Here is a 17559-nt window from a genome sequence, read left to right on the forward strand (position 1 = left end):
TGCTACAAACATACATCCGGCATCCGCAATTGCAATGAGTACTATTGAAAAGTACTTTTTGTAATTATAGTACTCAGATCCCGTTCTTTGGGGTTTGATGATCCGTATGTGTTTCCCATCAACAGCTCCCAAACAGTTGGGAAAATTGCATACTGTCCAGAATTTGTCAGCAATTTCCATCCACTTTTCAGCGGTGGGCAGGGGCATAAATTCTGGGCAAAGAACATTCCAGAGAGCCCGGCAGGTGTCAGCAACAATTCCAGACAAGGTAGAGATTCCAATACGGTACTGGAAGTGTAGTGAGGATAGGGTTTCTCCAGTCGCCAGGAATCTGTGAACAGACAAAGAAGTAAAATTAATATTTATGTATATTATTTTTAAAAACTATAAAAAAAAATATTAGTACATTCACGAAAACTAATTACCCAAGGTTTTGAATACTAAATTTACAAAAAAAAACATCAGACCACACCCCTTTGTTTTTAAAACATACCGTAATGTCACCAGTAGCCGTTCCTCAGGAGAAATCGCACGACGGAGCTGTGTGTCCTGTCTCCGGATGGATTGTTGGACACGAGCAAGCAAATCCATGAAACTTTCGTGGGACATCCGGATATAATCAGTAAATTTCTCCGGGTTTGCACGTAGCTCGCTGTAGAGGGTGTGGTATGCCCCACGGCTCTCCCGGAGTTCAACAATCGGATGTATCCACATGCGCCGCCGTCTTCGCTGCCTCTCTCTCTTCCTTTGTTCATGGCAAGCAACTGCATACGCCTGAGCCATCGCGATGTCCAAATCCAAGTTGAAGTGAAAACTCTTCCAGCGCAGATCCATGGTCACGAGAAGAATCAAGCAAATGTGAAGAATACTGTAGACAGGGTCTATATATATTAACATACCACACCCACAATGAAGTCCCATTGGTCTTGTGTGTTGTTGAATGGTTGTTTTTTCTTTTTTGTGGGGTTTTTCAAAAATCTGTAAAAAAACGCAAACGCACAAAAAACGCATACAAACGCGCAAAAACGCTGCGTTTTTTTCCTGCATGCGCATTAAAATGCTGGAAAAAAACGCAGCGTTTGTATGCATTGGTATGCGTTTTTTTAATGCGTTTTTTTGCGGGAAAAACGCGCTGCAAAAAAAAGCAAGTGTGAAACTAGCCTTAACGTTATAAACATCTAAATAAGGTCCCAAAGGGTAGTTTCTAAAATGGTGTCATTTGTGGGGGGGTTCCACTATTTAGGCACATAAGGGGGGCTCTTCAAACGCGACATGGCGTTCACTAATTATTCCATCAAATTTTGCATTCAACAAGTCAAGTGGCGCTCCTTCCCTTTCAAGCCTTCCGTGCGCCCAAACAGCAGTATTCCTCCACATGTGGGGTATCGGCCTACTCAGGAGAAAATGCACAATAAATTTTATGGAGCAATTTCTTCTGTTACCCTTATGAAAATGCAAAATGTAGAGCTAAAAAATGTATTTGGGAAAATTGTGATTTTTAAATTTCCACGGCTTTGTTATAAACTTCTGTGAAGCATCTGTGGGTTCAAGGTGCTTAATACATATCTATATAAGTTCTCTCAGGGGTCTAGTTTCCAAAATGGGGTCACTTGTTGAGGGTTACCACTGTTTAGGCACATCAGGGGCTTGCCAAACATGACATGGCGGCCTTTAATTATGCCAGCAAATTTTACATTCAAAAAGTGAAATGGCACTCCTTCCCTTCCGAGCCCTGTGGTGTGCCCAAACAGTAGATTTCCCCCACATATGGGGTATCGGCATGCTCAGGTGAAATTGCACAACAAAATGTATTGTCCATTTTCTCCTGTTACCCTTGCAAAAGTAAAAAAAAATTAGGTCTGAAGGAAAATCTTTGTGAAGTAAAAGTTTATTTTTTCCTTCCACATTCCAAAAAATGCTGTGAAGCACCTTAAGGGTTAATAAACTTCTTGAATGTGGTTTTGAGTACCTTGATGGGTGCATTTTCTAGAATGGTGTCATTTTTAGGTATTTTGTCATATAGACCCCTCAAAGTCACTTCAAGTTTGAGGTGGTCTCTTAAAAAAAATAAATGGTTTTGCATATTTTTACAACTTTGTTGTAAAAATGAGAAATCGCTGGTCAAATTTTACCCCTTATAACTTCCTAACAAAAAAAAAAATTCTGTTTCCAAAATTGTGCTGATGTAAAGTAGACATGTGGGAAATGTTATTTATTAACTATTTTGTGCGATATGACTCTCTGATTTAAGGACATAATAATAAAACTTTTGAAAATTGCAAAATTTTCACCAGATTTGTTTTTTTTTAAGAAATTTATTTATTTTACACTTATATAGCGCCATTAATTTCACAACGCTGTACAGACTCTATTGGCACTGTCCCCGATGGGGCTCACAATCTCTTTGGAATGTGGGAGGAAACCGGAGTACCCGGAGGAAATCCGTGCAAACACGGGGAGAACATACAAACTCCTTGCAGATGTTGTCCTTGGTGGGATTTGAACCCAGGACTCCAGCGCTGCAAGGCTGCAGTGATAACCACTGAGCCCCAGGATTAACTAAATATCATCCACAACAGAGATTGACTGCCAAGGGTCAGAAAAAGAAACACCATCAGACAGTATGCCAGAAGATGCCAATAGAGCACTTGAATCAATACCTACTGTACCACCACCTAACTCAAACTAATAAAGTGATCTGTGCTACTGCCTCAGCAATCATGGAAATGCTTGGCTATACAACCAGCAAGAACAACAGAAGTACATGCCCCCTTCAGAAAAGAAGACTGGAGACGAAGATCAAGGTGACACGAATGGAAGTCAGCCAACTAACAGAAATACAGAAGGGTGTAAAGATCAAGAATTATTATTATAGCTCCATTTATTCCATGGCGCTTTACATGAGAGGAGGGGTATACATAATACATACAAGTGCAGTAATCTTAAACAATACAAGTCACGACTGGTACAGGATGAGAGAGGACCCTGCCCGTGAGGGCTCACAATCTACAAGGGATGGGTGAGGATACAGTAGGCGAGGGTAGAGCTGGTCATGCAGCGGTTTGGTGGATCGGTGGTTACTTCAGGTTTTAGGCTTGTCGGAAGAGGTTGGTCTTCAGGTTCTTTTTGAAGGTTTCCATGGTAGGCGAGAGTCTGATATGTTGTGGTAGAGAGTTCCAGAGTAGGGGGGATGCGTGGGAGAAGTCTTGTATGCGATTGTGGGAAGAGGAGATAAGAGGGGAGTAGAGAAGGAGATATTGTGAGGATTGGAGGTTTCCTGCAGGTAAGTACCTGGAGACGAGGTCACAGATGTATGAAGGACTCAAGGTTGTGTATGGCTTTGTATGTCATGGTTAGGGTTTTGAACTGGAGTCTTTGGGTAAAAGGGAGCCAGTGCAGGGATTGACAGAGGGGAGAGGCCGGGGAATAGCAGGGGGACAGGTGGATTAGTCGGGCAGCAGAGTTTAGAATAGATTGGAGGGGTGCAAGAGTGTTAGCGGGTAGGCCACAGAGCAGGAGGTTGCAGTAGTCAAGGCAGGAGATGATGAGGGCATGGACTAGGGTTTTTGCAGATTCTTGGTTGAGGAATGTACGGATCCGTGAAATATTATTGAGTTGAAGTCGGCAGGCAGTGGAAAGGGTTTGGATCAGGGCCGGACCTACCGCCCGTGCAGACCCCGTGCATTGCACGGGGGCCCCGGGGGAGAGGGGGCCCCTCCAGCACCGCATGGCTAATTGTGTCAAAATTCAAATTAGCCATGTGTAGTGCAATGAGGAGAGCAGCGCTGCGGGAGGCAAAGGGGCTATATACCATGCCGGGGGGGCTATATACCATGCTGGGCTGTATTATACCATGCTGGGGGGGCTATATACCATGCTGGGCTGTATCATACCATGCTGGGGGGGCTATATACCATGCTGGGCTGTATCATACCATGCTGGGGGGATATATACCATGCTGGACTGTGGGGCCATGCTTGGGGGGGGGGGGGGGGCTGTATACCATGTTGGACTGTGGGGCTATGCTGGGGGGCTATATACCATGCTGGACTGTGGGGCCATGCTGGGGGGGCTATTTACCATGCTGGGCTGTATCACACCATGCTGGGGGGGCTATATACCTTGCTGGGGGGGGCTTTATACCATGCTGGAGGTGCTATATACCATGCTGGGCTGTATTATACCATGCTGGGGGGGCTATATACCATGCTGGGCTGTATTATACCATGCTGGGGGGGCTATATACCATGCTGGACTGTATTATACCATGCTGAGGGGGGCTATATACCATGCTGGGCTGTATTATACCATGCTGGGGGGGCTATATACCATGCTGGACTGTATTATACCATGCTGAGGGGGCTATATACCATGCTGGGCTGTCTTATACCATTCTGGGGGGGCTATATGCCATGCTGGGCTGTATTGTACCATGGTGGGCTATATACCATGGTGGGCTGGGCTATATACTATGCGGCTGTGTTATATACCATGGGGGTACATTTTATATTATATTCTATAAGGGGAGGCTGTGTTATATAATATGGGGGACTACATTATATTCTATGGGGAGGTGGGCTGTATTATATTCTATTTGGGGCTACATTATATTCTACAGGGGGGCTGTATTATATTATAATCTATGGGGGCTGCATTATACTATATTAGGAGGGCTACATTGTATTCTATACTATATAAGGGGCTGCATTATATCCTATGGAGGGGCTGCATTATGCTTTATGGGGGGGGGACTGCATTGTATTCTATGGGGGGTTACATTATGTTTATACAGATATTATATCCAGCCCTGCATAGCCTCAATATTAGATAACAACAAATAACTTTGCCATGTGAAGAGTTGGGGGGGGCCCGAAAAATTTCTTGCATAGGGGCCCACTACAGTCTGTGTCCACCCCTGGCTTGGATATGTGGTTTGAAAGAGAGATCAGTTTCAAGGATAACCCCGAGGCAGCGAGCTTGTGGGACTGGAGAGAGTGGGCAGCCGTTTACTTTAATGGATAGGTCCGTTGGGGTGGGGGGGGGTCACATGAGATGGGGGAAAGATGAGTAATTCTGTTTTGTCCATATTAAGTTTTAGAAATCTAGCGGAGAAGAAGGATGAAATAGCAGACAGACATTGAGGGATTCTGTTTAGTAGGGAGGGGATATCCGGTCCAGAGATGTAGATGTAGAATAAGACCAAGCTGGACAGCTGCAAAGGCCTGACCCCCAACTGAAACCCTAGAGACTGCTAAACAAAGGCTCACACCCCTCGCTTCAAGACTAGGGAGATACACTAGAGAAGCTGAGGCCAAGAAGATAAATGCCCTGTTCTCCAAAGAACCATCCAAAGGTATGCTTCCAACTACAGAGTAACGCACAAAGGCAGCAACTCCACCAATAGCAGAGACTGAACAATACTGGAGGAACATAAGGGAGAAGGAAAAAACACATCTGTGAATGCTTGGCTTTCTACAATGTCAACAGGAAATTAAGAGCCTACCTCAGAAACTCAATGGGGCTATGCAGAACAACGTTCGAAGTCAAATCAATTAGCACAAATGACCATCAAATGCGGCGTATACCAAGGTGATGTACTGTCCCCATTGCAGTTCTGCATAGGCTTAAACCCCTTCAGTCAGATAATTACGAAGTATGGCCATGGATACAAGTTCAAGAGTGGAAGCACCATCAGCCACCTCCTCTACATGGATGACATCAAGCTATATGCAAAAAGTAAATCGGGCATCAATTCACTGATCCACCTGACAAGGATCTACAGTGAAGACATCGGGATGTCCTTCGGGCTGGAGAAGTGCGGCCGGTTGGTAATAGGCATGGTAGTCAAGACTGATGGAGCAGAATTACCAGCAGAGCACATAGCAGATGAACAGACATGCTACAACTACCATGGCATTCCACAGGTATATTGTAACCATGATGAGGAGGCAAGGAAAGCAGCAACATCAAAATACCATCAAAGGTTAAGACAAGTCCTGATGAGCCAGCTCAATGAGACGAATAAAATCCGTGCCATCAATACATATGCCCTGCCAATTATCAGATACCCTGCTGGCATAGTGTGCTGGCCAAAAGAAGATATGAAAGCTACAGATGTGAAGGCACTAAAGCTCCTCACAATGCATGGAGGTCTCCACCCTAAGTCTAACACACAAAGATTGTATACCAACAGAAAGGAGGATGGTCGAGGCTTGATAAGTATCCAAGCTACCATCATGGATGAATCAAAGAGTATCCAGAAATACATCAGAAACATGGCACCAAAATATGAGATGCTGAGAGAAAGCCTAAGGCAGCAACAACAACATATCTGAAAGAATGAACAGGAACATGAAGCACCATGGCAAGACAAGCTGCTGCATGGGATATACCATCGACAAATAATGGAGGTGACTGACATGGAGAAATCCTACCAATGGTTGGAGAAAACTGGACTCCGAGACAGCACAGAGGCACTAACCATAGCAGTCGAAGAGCAAGCAGTAAGTACCAGATCCATAGAAGCAGGATTCTACCACACAAGACAAGACCCAAGGTGCATATATTATGCAAAGAAATCTTAGAAACAGTCCAACACATAGTGGCAGGATGCAAAATGCAAGCAGAAACAGCGTTTACTGAATGCCACAACCAAGTAGCAGGAATTGTACACAGGAACATCTGCGCAGCATATGGGCTTCATCCACCTACGTCCAGGTGGGAGACCCCAGGGAAAGTTGTGGATAATGAAAGGGCAAAAATCCTGTGGTACTTCAAGATCCAGACGGATAAGCAGGTGTTGGCCAACCAACCAGACATTGTGATAGTAAGCAAGGATCAGAAGACTGCAATGATAATAGATGTGGCAGTGCCAAGTGACAGCAATATCAGAAAGAAGGAATATGAGAAGCAGGAGAAATACCAGAGACTCAAAGGAGAACTGGAGAAGATGTAGAAGGTGAGGGCAACAGTGATTCCAGTGGTGATAGGAGCATTGGAGCAGTGACCCCTAAGTTGGAATAATGGCTACTACAGATCCCAAGAGCAACATCTGAGCTCTCTGTCCAGAAAAGCGCAATGCTAGGAACAACTAAGATCCTGCGCAGAACCTTCAAACTCCCAGACCTCTGGTAGAGGGGGGTGAGAAGGAAGTTTTTATAATATATGGCTCTCGCTAGTAATGACCTCTTTCATTTGAAATAAACTCTGAAGGCAGACTGTCCCGGAGATCTTTGTGTATATATATATCTATGTATATTGAGTGAGTGAGGCTGAAAACTGGGTGAGTTGACATGTCTGAACAGGATCGTAGTCTGAGAAACTGTGATTACACTTTATCTACTTCTGTGAAACCACTTCTGGGTTTTAGACCATACTTACAGGGCAATGTGATAACGTATATCTTTTGCTTTCTGTAACTAAAATTGTAGGAAATGTTTTTTTTTTTTTTTTTTTTGAAAGATTGGATTCATTTTTCATTTGAATTGTATTGGGGCCATTAAGAGCAATAATAATCTACCTTCATGTGCACAATGCAACAAATGTATTCTTTGGTCATACTTTGCCAGATGAACGTTAACAAACTTGTGACATCAGCAGACAAACTTATGACTTCCACGGGTCAGGCTGAGGCCGGTATACCATTATTTTTGAATATCGGAGTTTAGTCTGCTGCACTTTTCTATACTAAGGGGTCCTGCAGAAAAGGATTACCCCTCTCTTGGGAGCCTGAGGCAATTGAAGCCATTGTATTGCCCATACCTCTGACAGATCTATCAAATGTGATGCGAACAGAGTCTAACATTGGTTATAATTCTTTGTGCGTAGTTAGTTAAATTATAGCTTTTTCCCTATTAAGTTTTTAAGTTTTCTCCTCAGACGCTGGGAATGCCTACTCTCCAAAATATCTCCTGCACTGTGAGACCAGGAGAACTGCTGGCTGTCATTGGACCCGTTGGGGCTGGAAAAGTAAGTATTTTATTTACTTTTTTTTTTTTTCCCCCCTATGCTGCCTGAATACCCAAAAACTGATTTTGCAGTATAATGAACATGCTGATTCTTGTATGGGCTGTATTCAGAGTCAGTCTGTTGACTGGGGATGAAAGAGAATGTGTACTGTACCATTGATTATTCCAATGTCCCAAAGCATTCCAGTGGGTGACGACTTGTAAGAGAAAACTGATTGGGGGAGGGGATATCTCTTTGTCAAAACACAATCATCCGCTTAGTTTACCTTGCTGTGTTGTGGTTTCTTTTTGGTGTCTTATAAAGGGAGAATTATACTGAAATCCAACGTAATGATTACTTATTACAATCTATAATAATAAATGCCCTAAGCAGCTTCCAGTTGTAACAACTTCCGTCCAGTTGTAACCGGTGACGTCACCGCACACCTCTTTCCATGTTAACCCTCAACACACACACTCCTCTCACCTTTCACCATCTCCACTCACGTCCACTCACTCTTTCACTCTACATACGACCCTTTCTCTCACTCCGTCTCTCATACTCACGCCGTCATCGCCGCTGCTCCACGATCCCCGACATCTTCTTCCGCCGACACCATTTTGGATCCCGACGGCATCCACGCCGGCGACATGTTCCTGCGGCGACGCTATTTTGGATAGGCGAAATCCCGTGATACTCAAGATGGCGTCGCCGCAAGAACATGTCGCCGGCGAGGACGACGTCGGGATCCAAAATGGCGTCGGCGAAAACTCGCGAGATTTCGCCGATGCCATTTTGGATCCCGACGTTGTCCACGCCGGCGACATGTTCTTCCGGCGACGCCATCTTGAGTATCGCGGGATTTCACGATACTCAAGATGGCGTCGCCGCAAGAACATGTCGCCGGCGTGGACAACGTCTGGATCCAGGATGGCGCCGGCGGAAGAAGATGTCGGGGATCGTGGAGCAGCGGCGATGACGGCGTGAGTATGAGAGACGGAGTGAGAGAAGGGGTCGTATGTTGAGTGAAAGAGTGAGTGGAGATGGTGAAAGGTGAGAGGAGTGTGTGTGTTAAGGGTTAACATGGCAAGAGGCGTGATGCTATAGCATCGGGCCATAATCTAGTGTATATTATAAGTTGCTGTATTTTTCAGACTATATGATGCACCTAGGTCTTAGAGGAGAAAAATAGAAAAAATTGAAACAAAAAATGTGGTCAGTTTTGTACTAATATCCCCTTATCCTTGTATTTACATGGCCCCCACATCCCCATCCTGGTATATACAGTACATGGCCCTCTCATCCCTATCCTGGTATGCGTGGCTCCTCATCCCTATCCTGGTATGCATGGCTCCTCATCCCTATCCTGGTATGCATGGCTCCTCATCTCTATCCTTGTATGCATGGCTCGTCATCTCTATCCTTGTATGCATGGCTCGTCATCTCTATCCTTGTATGCATGGCTCCTTATCTCTAGCCTTGTATGCATGGCTCCCTCATCCCTATCGTGGTAATCATGGCCCGCCCATCCCTATCCTGGTATGCATGCCCCCATCAGAAAAACATAAAAAAACATAAACTATTCTACTTGCCCTCCCTACGCTCCCTTGCAGCATCCTGTCTAAACACTTAATGGGAAAATTTGTCAAACAGATATTTGGTGTTTAAAATTTCACAAACTTTGCCACACTGATTTGGCAAATTGGGCATGGTCACATAAAGTATACAAATAAGATTTAGGCAGATTTATGACTTTTTTTTTTTTTTTTTATATAAAGTGGCACGAAAGGTATCAAAGTTGCTGCTGTTAGGGGGGTGGGAGGAAATAAACTGTAGTCAGAACCAGGGCTGTGGAGTCTGAGTCGTGGAGTCGGTGCTCATTTTTGTGGAGTCGGAGTCGGTATAAAAAGGACCGACTCCTAAAATATATAATACCGTATATACTCGAGTATAAGTCGACCCCCCTAATTTTGCCACAAAAAACTGGGAGAACTTATTGACTCGAGTATTAGTCTAGGGTGGGAAATGCTCCATAGATTATTCCCCCATATGGTGTCCCCAGAAGAAGCTCCATAGATTGTTCCCCCATATACTGCCCCCATTAGAAGCTCCATATTGTTCCCCCATATACTGCCCCCATTAGAAGCTCCATATTGTTCCCCCATATACTGCCCCCATAAGCAGCTCCATAGATTGTTCCACCATATGCTGCCCCCATTAGAAGCTCCTTAAGATTATTCCCCCATGCTGCTGCATGTAAAAATAAAAAAATGACATACTCACCTCTCCGTCGCTGGGTGTCAGATTCTCACCTGTCCTGCGTCCATGGCTGCTCACCGCTATCTGCCACGTCATCAGTCAGTGACGTTCGACTGCAGGGGACGCGGCGCCCTCTGCTGTCTGAAGTCACTGACCGATGACAGACACAGACAGCAGCAAGCAGCCATGGACGCAGGACAGGTGAGTATTGCTATACTTACCCGTCCTGACGCTGTGTCTTGAGCCCCCAGCTTCTCCGCGCTCTTTCTTCCTGCCTTCAGCGGTCACGTGGTACCGCTCATTAAAACTCATGAATATGCGCATATTCATGAGTTTTAATGAGCGGCACCACGTGACCGCTGAAGGCAGGAAGAGAGAGCACGGGGAGAAGCTGGGGGCTCAAGACACAGCATCAGGACGGGTAAGTATGACCTGACACCCCCGCCCCCCTTCCCCCTCCTACCCCCTTTGTATATGACTCGAATATAAGACGAGAGGGGGACTTTCAGCCCAATTTTTTGGGCTGAAAATCTCGACTTATATTCGAGTATATACGGTAAATTGGGTACAGTAGTTCAATGCAGAATGTGCTGAATATTTTTTCATAGGAATTTGGAAAAGTTATGAAATGTCCAATAAATGGCTGTTCTATTCCTGATCTAAGGCTACATTCACACAGCGTTTTTGCTGCGATTTTTGAGGATACGGTTTTCAACTGCAAAAGCAGATCAGCTTTTTAAAAAACCGCATCTCCTGAAAGGTTTTTGAGCTCATAGATAATGTTTTCAATAGAGCAGATTTCTTATCTGCTTTTGCTATCTATCCGTTGGTGTTTCTCTGGAAAGAGAAAGTATTAGAAAATTAGTGATTGAAGAAGCCCTTAAACGGGTTGTCCAGGCTTTTCACATAATCTCAGTACATATCTGGGCTGCAGAATTATGACAATAAGTAATTTGCTTTCTGTCACTAGTTTGCACGGTTTTCTAGATATTCTGAACAGAACGTCCAAGGTGGTTTGTGTTATGGCATTGAAATGAGAACTAGTCGTAACCTCCTACTCTACTCCAAACATGCCCTCTATAGCAACAACCCCACCCTCCATAGCTACAGGCCCTCCCCGTCCACATGAAGCAGCCCTCATCACACAGTAACGAATTCTTCCCCTCCAGCAGCCTCAGTGCAGAGAGCACATTTCAATGCCATAACACACCCCCCTTGGACGTTCTGTTCAGAATATCTAGAAAACCGTGCAAACTAGTGACAGAAAGTAAATTACTTATTGTCATATTTCTGCAGCCCAGATATGTACTGAGATTATGTGAAAAGCCCGGACAACCCCTTTAAACAAAAGGAAGATCTTAAAAAGACTCTTAAAAGACGCTTCATGTTTCTTAAAATGGATGCCTGCACACGTCACAGAGTGAACTGTTTTGCCATCAATGTTCGATATGTTTATGACAACAAAGAAATTATTACCAAGACACTGGCAGTAAAAGTTACTAAAGCTCATCACAGCAGCCAGTTTCTCCAGGCCATAGTGGAAAAAGTTCTGCAAGATTACGAGCTAAAAAAAGAACAGGTTCTTGCTATTGTAATGGACAAAGCTTCAAACATGATAAGTACAATTAAACTAATGAATGAGAGTAATGAACAACAGCTAGAAGAAAATTTAGTATTCAGTATGGTTGAGATGGAAGGCCACAGTGCTGTTCATGTAACTGAGGAACAAACCTATTACAACAGAAGAACAGCAAAATTATACTGTAGAAATAGATGATCTTGTTGAAGCTGCTTCAAAACACTTTCATATTCATCACTTGGGCTGTGTTGTGCACACGCTGCAGCTGGCAATAAGAGATAGTCTGCAAGAGGGACATGCTGGAAATCTGACTGGAAAAGTGAGGAAATTGGTTATTGCTGCCAGAACCCCTAAAATTGATTCTATCTTGAAGAGACGTGCTGGGAAAGGGGCAATTGTCGATCAAGCCACTCGATGGGGCAGCACTTATTTAATGATTGAGCGATTGCTTGAACTAAAACTGTTTCTTATAGATAATGCGAACCCTCAGGTAACCCTAACTGAAGGTCAATGGACACAGATGGCTGAATTGAAGGCATTGCTTAATCACCCATTTACCGTGACTAAAAAAATTACAAACTATACTGCTTGATGATCAACAGCTTACTAAAGGAAAAGAAGCTCTGACTGAGGTAGCAGTTAGGATGAGTGGCCTACAGGAGGACTGCCAGGCGCAAGAGGACTCGGGTCCTGACAGTGCTACTGCTGCCATGTCTTGATCCTCATCAGAGGAGGCGTTTGACTTTGACAAGTATTTGGATGACATGGAGCAGGCAAAGCGTTGCCACAAGGAAAAAGATTTCACTCCGTCTCCTATAGCAAGCAGATTGACCATATTTCAGCAAAATGTTTCACTTGCTCTCAAAGAAATAGAAAAATTCAACCGTTCATCAAAACTGATTGTGCATGAGGCAATTCCTTTCTACCCAGAAATTGTTAGAAATGTTGCCCGTGTGGTTAGGGCTTTGCCTCCAGCCCAAGTTAGTGTAGAGAGGTTGTTCTCTAGCCTTAAAATTATTAGGTCAGATTTGAGGTCATCTATGAAGGAGGATCTGATGGAGGCAATTCTATTTCTTAGAACAAATTCATAGACTGCACAAATGTTATTTAGTATGTTTTAGTTTGAAACTGTTTTTTTTTGCCACTTACATAGTTTATTACAGTCATATGTTAAAGTTTGGGCACCCCTATTAATGTTAACCTTTTTTTCTTTATAGCAATTTTGTTTTTTGCAACAGCTATTTCAGTTTCATATATCTAATAACTGATGGACTCAGTTATATTTCTGGATTCAAATGAGGTTTATTGTACTAACAGAAAATGTGCAATCTGCATTTAAACAAAATTTGACCGGTGCAAAAGTATGGGCACCCTTATCATTTTCTTGATTTGAACACTCCTAACTACTTTTTACTGACTTCCTGAAGCACTAAATTGGTTTTGTAACCTCATTGAGCTTTGAACTTCATAGCCAGGTGTATCAAATCATGAGAAAAGGTATTTAAGGTGGCCACTTGCAAGTAGTTTTCCTATTTGATTCTCCTATGAAGAGTGGCATCATGGGCTCCTCAAAACAACTCTCAAATGATCTGAAAACAAAGATTATTCAACATAGCTTTTCGGGGGAAGGATACAAAAAGTTGTCTCAGAGATTTAACCTGTCAGTTTCCACTGTGAGGAACATAGTAAGGAAATGGAAGAACACAGGTACAGTTCTTGTTAAGCCCAGAAGTGGCAGGCCAAGAAAAATATCAGAAAGGCAGAGAAGAAGAATGGTGAGAACAGTCAAGGACAATCCACAGACCACCTCCAAAGACCTGCAGCATCATCTTGCTGCAGATGGTGTCACTGTGCATCGGTCAACAATACAGCGCACTTTGCACAAGGAGAAGCTGTATGCGAGAGTGATGCGAAAGAAGCCTGAGGTATGCAAAAGCACATTTGGACAAGCCAGTTACATTTTGTAAGAAGGTCCTGTGGACTGATGAAACAAAGATTGAGTTGTTTGGTCATACAAAAAGGCGTTATGCATGGAGGCTAAAAAACACAGCATTCCAAGAAAAACACTTGCTACCCACAGTAAAATTTGGTGGAGGTTCCATCATGCTTTAGGGCTGTGTGGCCAATGCCGGCACCGGGAATCTTGTTAAAGTTGAGGGTCGCATGGATTCAACTCAGTATCAGCAGATTCTTGACAATAATGTGCAAGAATCAGTGACGAAGTTGAAGGGAACGCAGGGGATGGATATTTCAGCAAGACAATGATCCAAAACACCGCTCCAAATCTACTCAGGCATTCATGCAGAGGAACAATTACAATGTTCTGGACTGGCCATCCCAGTCCCCAGACCTGAATATCATTGAACATCTGTGGGATGATTTGAAGCGGGCTGTCCATGCTCGGCGACCATCAAACTTAACTGAACTGGAATTGTTTTGTAAACAGGAATGGTCACAAGTACCTTCATCCAGGATCCAGGAACTCATTAATAGCTACAGGAAGCAACTAGAGACTGTTATTTTTGCTAAAGGAGGATCTACGAAATATTAATGTCACTTTTATGTTGATGTGCCCATACTTTTGCACCGGTCAAATTTTGTTTAAATGCAGATTGCACATTTTCTGTTAGTACAATAAACCTCATTTGAATCCAGAAATATAACTGAGTCCATCAGTTATTAGATATATGAAACTGAAATAGCTGTTGCAAAAACCAAAATTGTTATAAAGAAGAAAGGTTAACATATTAATAGGGGTGCCCAAACTTTAACATATGACTGTACATAGTGTTATATACTGTATGTATGTGTGTGTGTGTGTGTGTGTGTATGTATATATGTGTGTGTATGTGTATATATATATATATATATATATATATATATATATATTCGATATTATACAGTGTATTACATATTTACAATTTATTACAGCTTTTTGTGTTCTAAAGTTGTATTCCAATAAATATATATTATGTTCTATCTAAGTATCTTGATTATTGGATCATAAAAATGATTAAATGTCTGATGTTCACATTGTACTACAATACATTTTTCACTTAAATATAAGCAATATATGTGGGAGGTGGAGTCGGTGTAAGGGAAATTGAGGAGTCGGAGTCGCAGGATTGGCTTACCGACTCCACAGCCCTGATCAGAACTGTAATATCTTAGGCTGTGTTCACACACAGCGTTTTTTTTTGCGGTATTTTTAGCGGATTTTCCAATAAAACCACTAAAAATAAGCTTCCCATTCATTTATATGCATTTTGCACTTTTTGTGCATACTGATGCGTTTTTTACCGCGAAAAAACCGCTTCGTGGTAAATAACGCAGCATGCTCATTAATTTTGCTGATTTTTCCTCGTTTCTGGCTATTTCAATGCGTATTGAAAATGCGCGGAAAAAAACGCATAAAAACCGCACATTTTCTGCGCAGAAATTGCGCGGAAAACACGCAGAAAAAAAAGCGCGGTTTCTGGGAAGGGAGTCAGGTTTTCCAGCAGAAATTTTCTGCTACGTGTGCTTATAGCCTTAAGCTTTACCAACTTTTTGAAACTTTGTGTACACCTTTGATAAGGTTGACACAGTTAAAGGCATTGCAGTTACAAGCAAAACAGACATTAAAAATTCCCCCATGATATATTCCCCTCCCCCCCACAGCGTTTGTGAAGTGCTGAACCATTAGAAAACAATCCTATATGTTCTTTTCCTGCTCTCAGTCATCCCTTCTGAGTGCCATACTGGGGGAACTGCCAAAAGGTAAAGGTTTTGTGGACATCAGAGGAAGAATTGCGTACGTGTCGCAGCAGCCTTGGGTATTTTCTGGCACTGTCCGAAGTAACATATTATTTGGGAAAGAATACAACCAAGAGAAATATGAAAGAGTCTTGAGGGCCTGCGCTCTAAAGAAGGTAAGTCATTATCTGCAGACATGTGCCTTTTTATGAATACTCTTTCGCGATTCTCTTTTAGTGTAAGTGCCGTTTAAGGGGCCGTCTGACCTTAGGCTACAAGTCTGCAGCCACTCTATGTGAGTGTAGACTTGAGACTCCTCACATCGTGTGCGCTGTGAGGGTTATCTGGCACCGCGTGCTTGCGGTCTTGTATGCACATGTATGTGATTGACATACTTCAGGTCACATTCCGACTAGACTGTGTACAGCTTTGCTCAATACACTTGCATTGAGGGTGGTCATGCTCATCTAGTCGGCATGTGACTTCATTTATGCAAATCATACTTGCAGTCATGCTCCCGGCTCTGGCGCTGGAGAATTCTCACAGCGCAGTGTACTCAATGTGAAGATTCATGATTTTGCTGTCGCTGCGCCCTTTTGGCGCTGCACCCAGAGCACGAAAATGTAACAGTGCATTTTTGAGCGCTAGGCGCCGTGCCAGGAAAATCATGCCAGCGCATGACCAGTGCACGGTCAGCGTACCCAACGCTAAATATAGGGTACACTGATCGCATGCAGCGTCATGCGATCAGAGGAGGAACTGACCTGCGGGGGCGGGGCTTAGCGGCGGCCCTGCGCTGCGCCCGAGAACGCTAGTGTGGAACTAGCCTTAGGAGAACTTTTTTCTTGAAGCTATTTTTCTGCAACCTTCTGATTGGACAATGCTAGTCTGGAGTATTTTCCATCTGGAAACTCTTCACAGGAGGGATTTGAATTTTCAGTTCTCCCACCTGGTGTTTTTCTAACCCTGAAGCAGAAGAAAAATGCAACATATAACTAACTAGCAAGTCATTTTATAATAGAAATGAATAGGAATAGGCTTTCAAGTATTTTTCAAGTGATTTTTACGGTCGTATTTCGGAGTGGACCCCCTATAATCAACTTCTCCAAAAAAAAAATCCATGTACACATATCCTTAAAATAGATATCAACAATAGAATATATTCTGTGACGTCTTCCTTATCAGATCCTCTGCCGCATTTAGCACTGGTTCTCCTATACAGTGTGGACAGCGTTGCTTCATCGAATCAGTGACTAGTGCCAGCCATGATGCACATAGAGCACGGCGGGCAGAGCACCCGGAATAGTAGAGTGGTTTACATGCAGCAAAATATTGGCATATAAGAACTACAATGACCAATGTACTCCAGACCTCTTATCTATTAGCTATGGTGCTCCACATACTAGATTGTTTTTCTTTTCCAATAATTTTTGTTGAACATTTAAATGGAGATTGTTTTTCTAAGTGCAGAATAGTGAAATGGTACAATGTTGTTCTGTCGTGGGACAGGACCTGCTGCAATTAGAGGATGGGGACATGACGATGATTGGAGATCGTGGTGTTACGTTAAGTGGAGGACAAAAGGCTCGTGTTAACTTGGCAAGGTAAGACCGTCGTTGGGTAAGAATGCAGAAACACGTTTTATTGGCTACTTTTGTAGCTTTTTTTATTTTATAGAGCTACAAACAACAAGTGTAAAGGAAATCTGTCATTCCTGTGCTAGCAAACGTGACGTGGACCAGCTTTACAAGGAGCGGTTGCTTACTATTCTTCATACATCTACCAATATGATAAGCTTCTGTTCCATTCACATTAAATGGGTTTTTATTCGGTCGTCCATGACAGCACCACCTGAGAGAGGGGATCCACCCCTTAGGAACAGGAAACCTACAGATACAAAAGGGTGGCACCTCTCCCACGCATCAGTTGGTTTCCTGTTCCTAGAGGACAGGACTCTCTACAGATCGTCCATCATGGAGTCGTCGTTGAGTACCCAGGCCGGCTGACCGACTCAGGTAGCGAGGGGGTCTCCTACCTTG

At 43.4% G+C, this 17559-nt stretch overlaps 1 protein-coding gene across 1 annotated transcript in view; it reads left to right on the forward strand.

The window, feature by feature from the left end:
* LOC141084702 (ATP-binding cassette sub-family C member 4-like) overlaps nucleotides 1-17341 on the forward strand; it is a 184270-nt gene extending 166929 nt beyond the window's left edge. The window contains exons 10-12 of the mRNA XM_073569578.1: nucleotides 7879-7968; nucleotides 15505-15696; nucleotides 17030-17341. Coding sequence (XP_073425679.1) covers nucleotides 7879-7968; nucleotides 15505-15696; nucleotides 17030-17128 — 381 coding nt within the window. The 3' untranslated portion in view covers nucleotides 17129-17341. The remainder of the gene's footprint in view (nucleotides 1-7878; nucleotides 7969-15504; nucleotides 15697-17029) is intronic.
* Nucleotides 17342-17559: the final 218 nt, after the last annotated feature.

The sequence above is a fragment of the Dendrobates tinctorius genome, unplaced genomic scaffold (assembly GCF_039654945.1).
Source record: "Dendrobates tinctorius isolate UK_male_01 unplaced genomic scaffold, ASM3965494v1 ptg000026l, whole genome shotgun sequence".
NCBI lineage: Eukaryota > Metazoa > Chordata > Amphibia > Anura > Dendrobatidae > Dendrobates > Dendrobates tinctorius.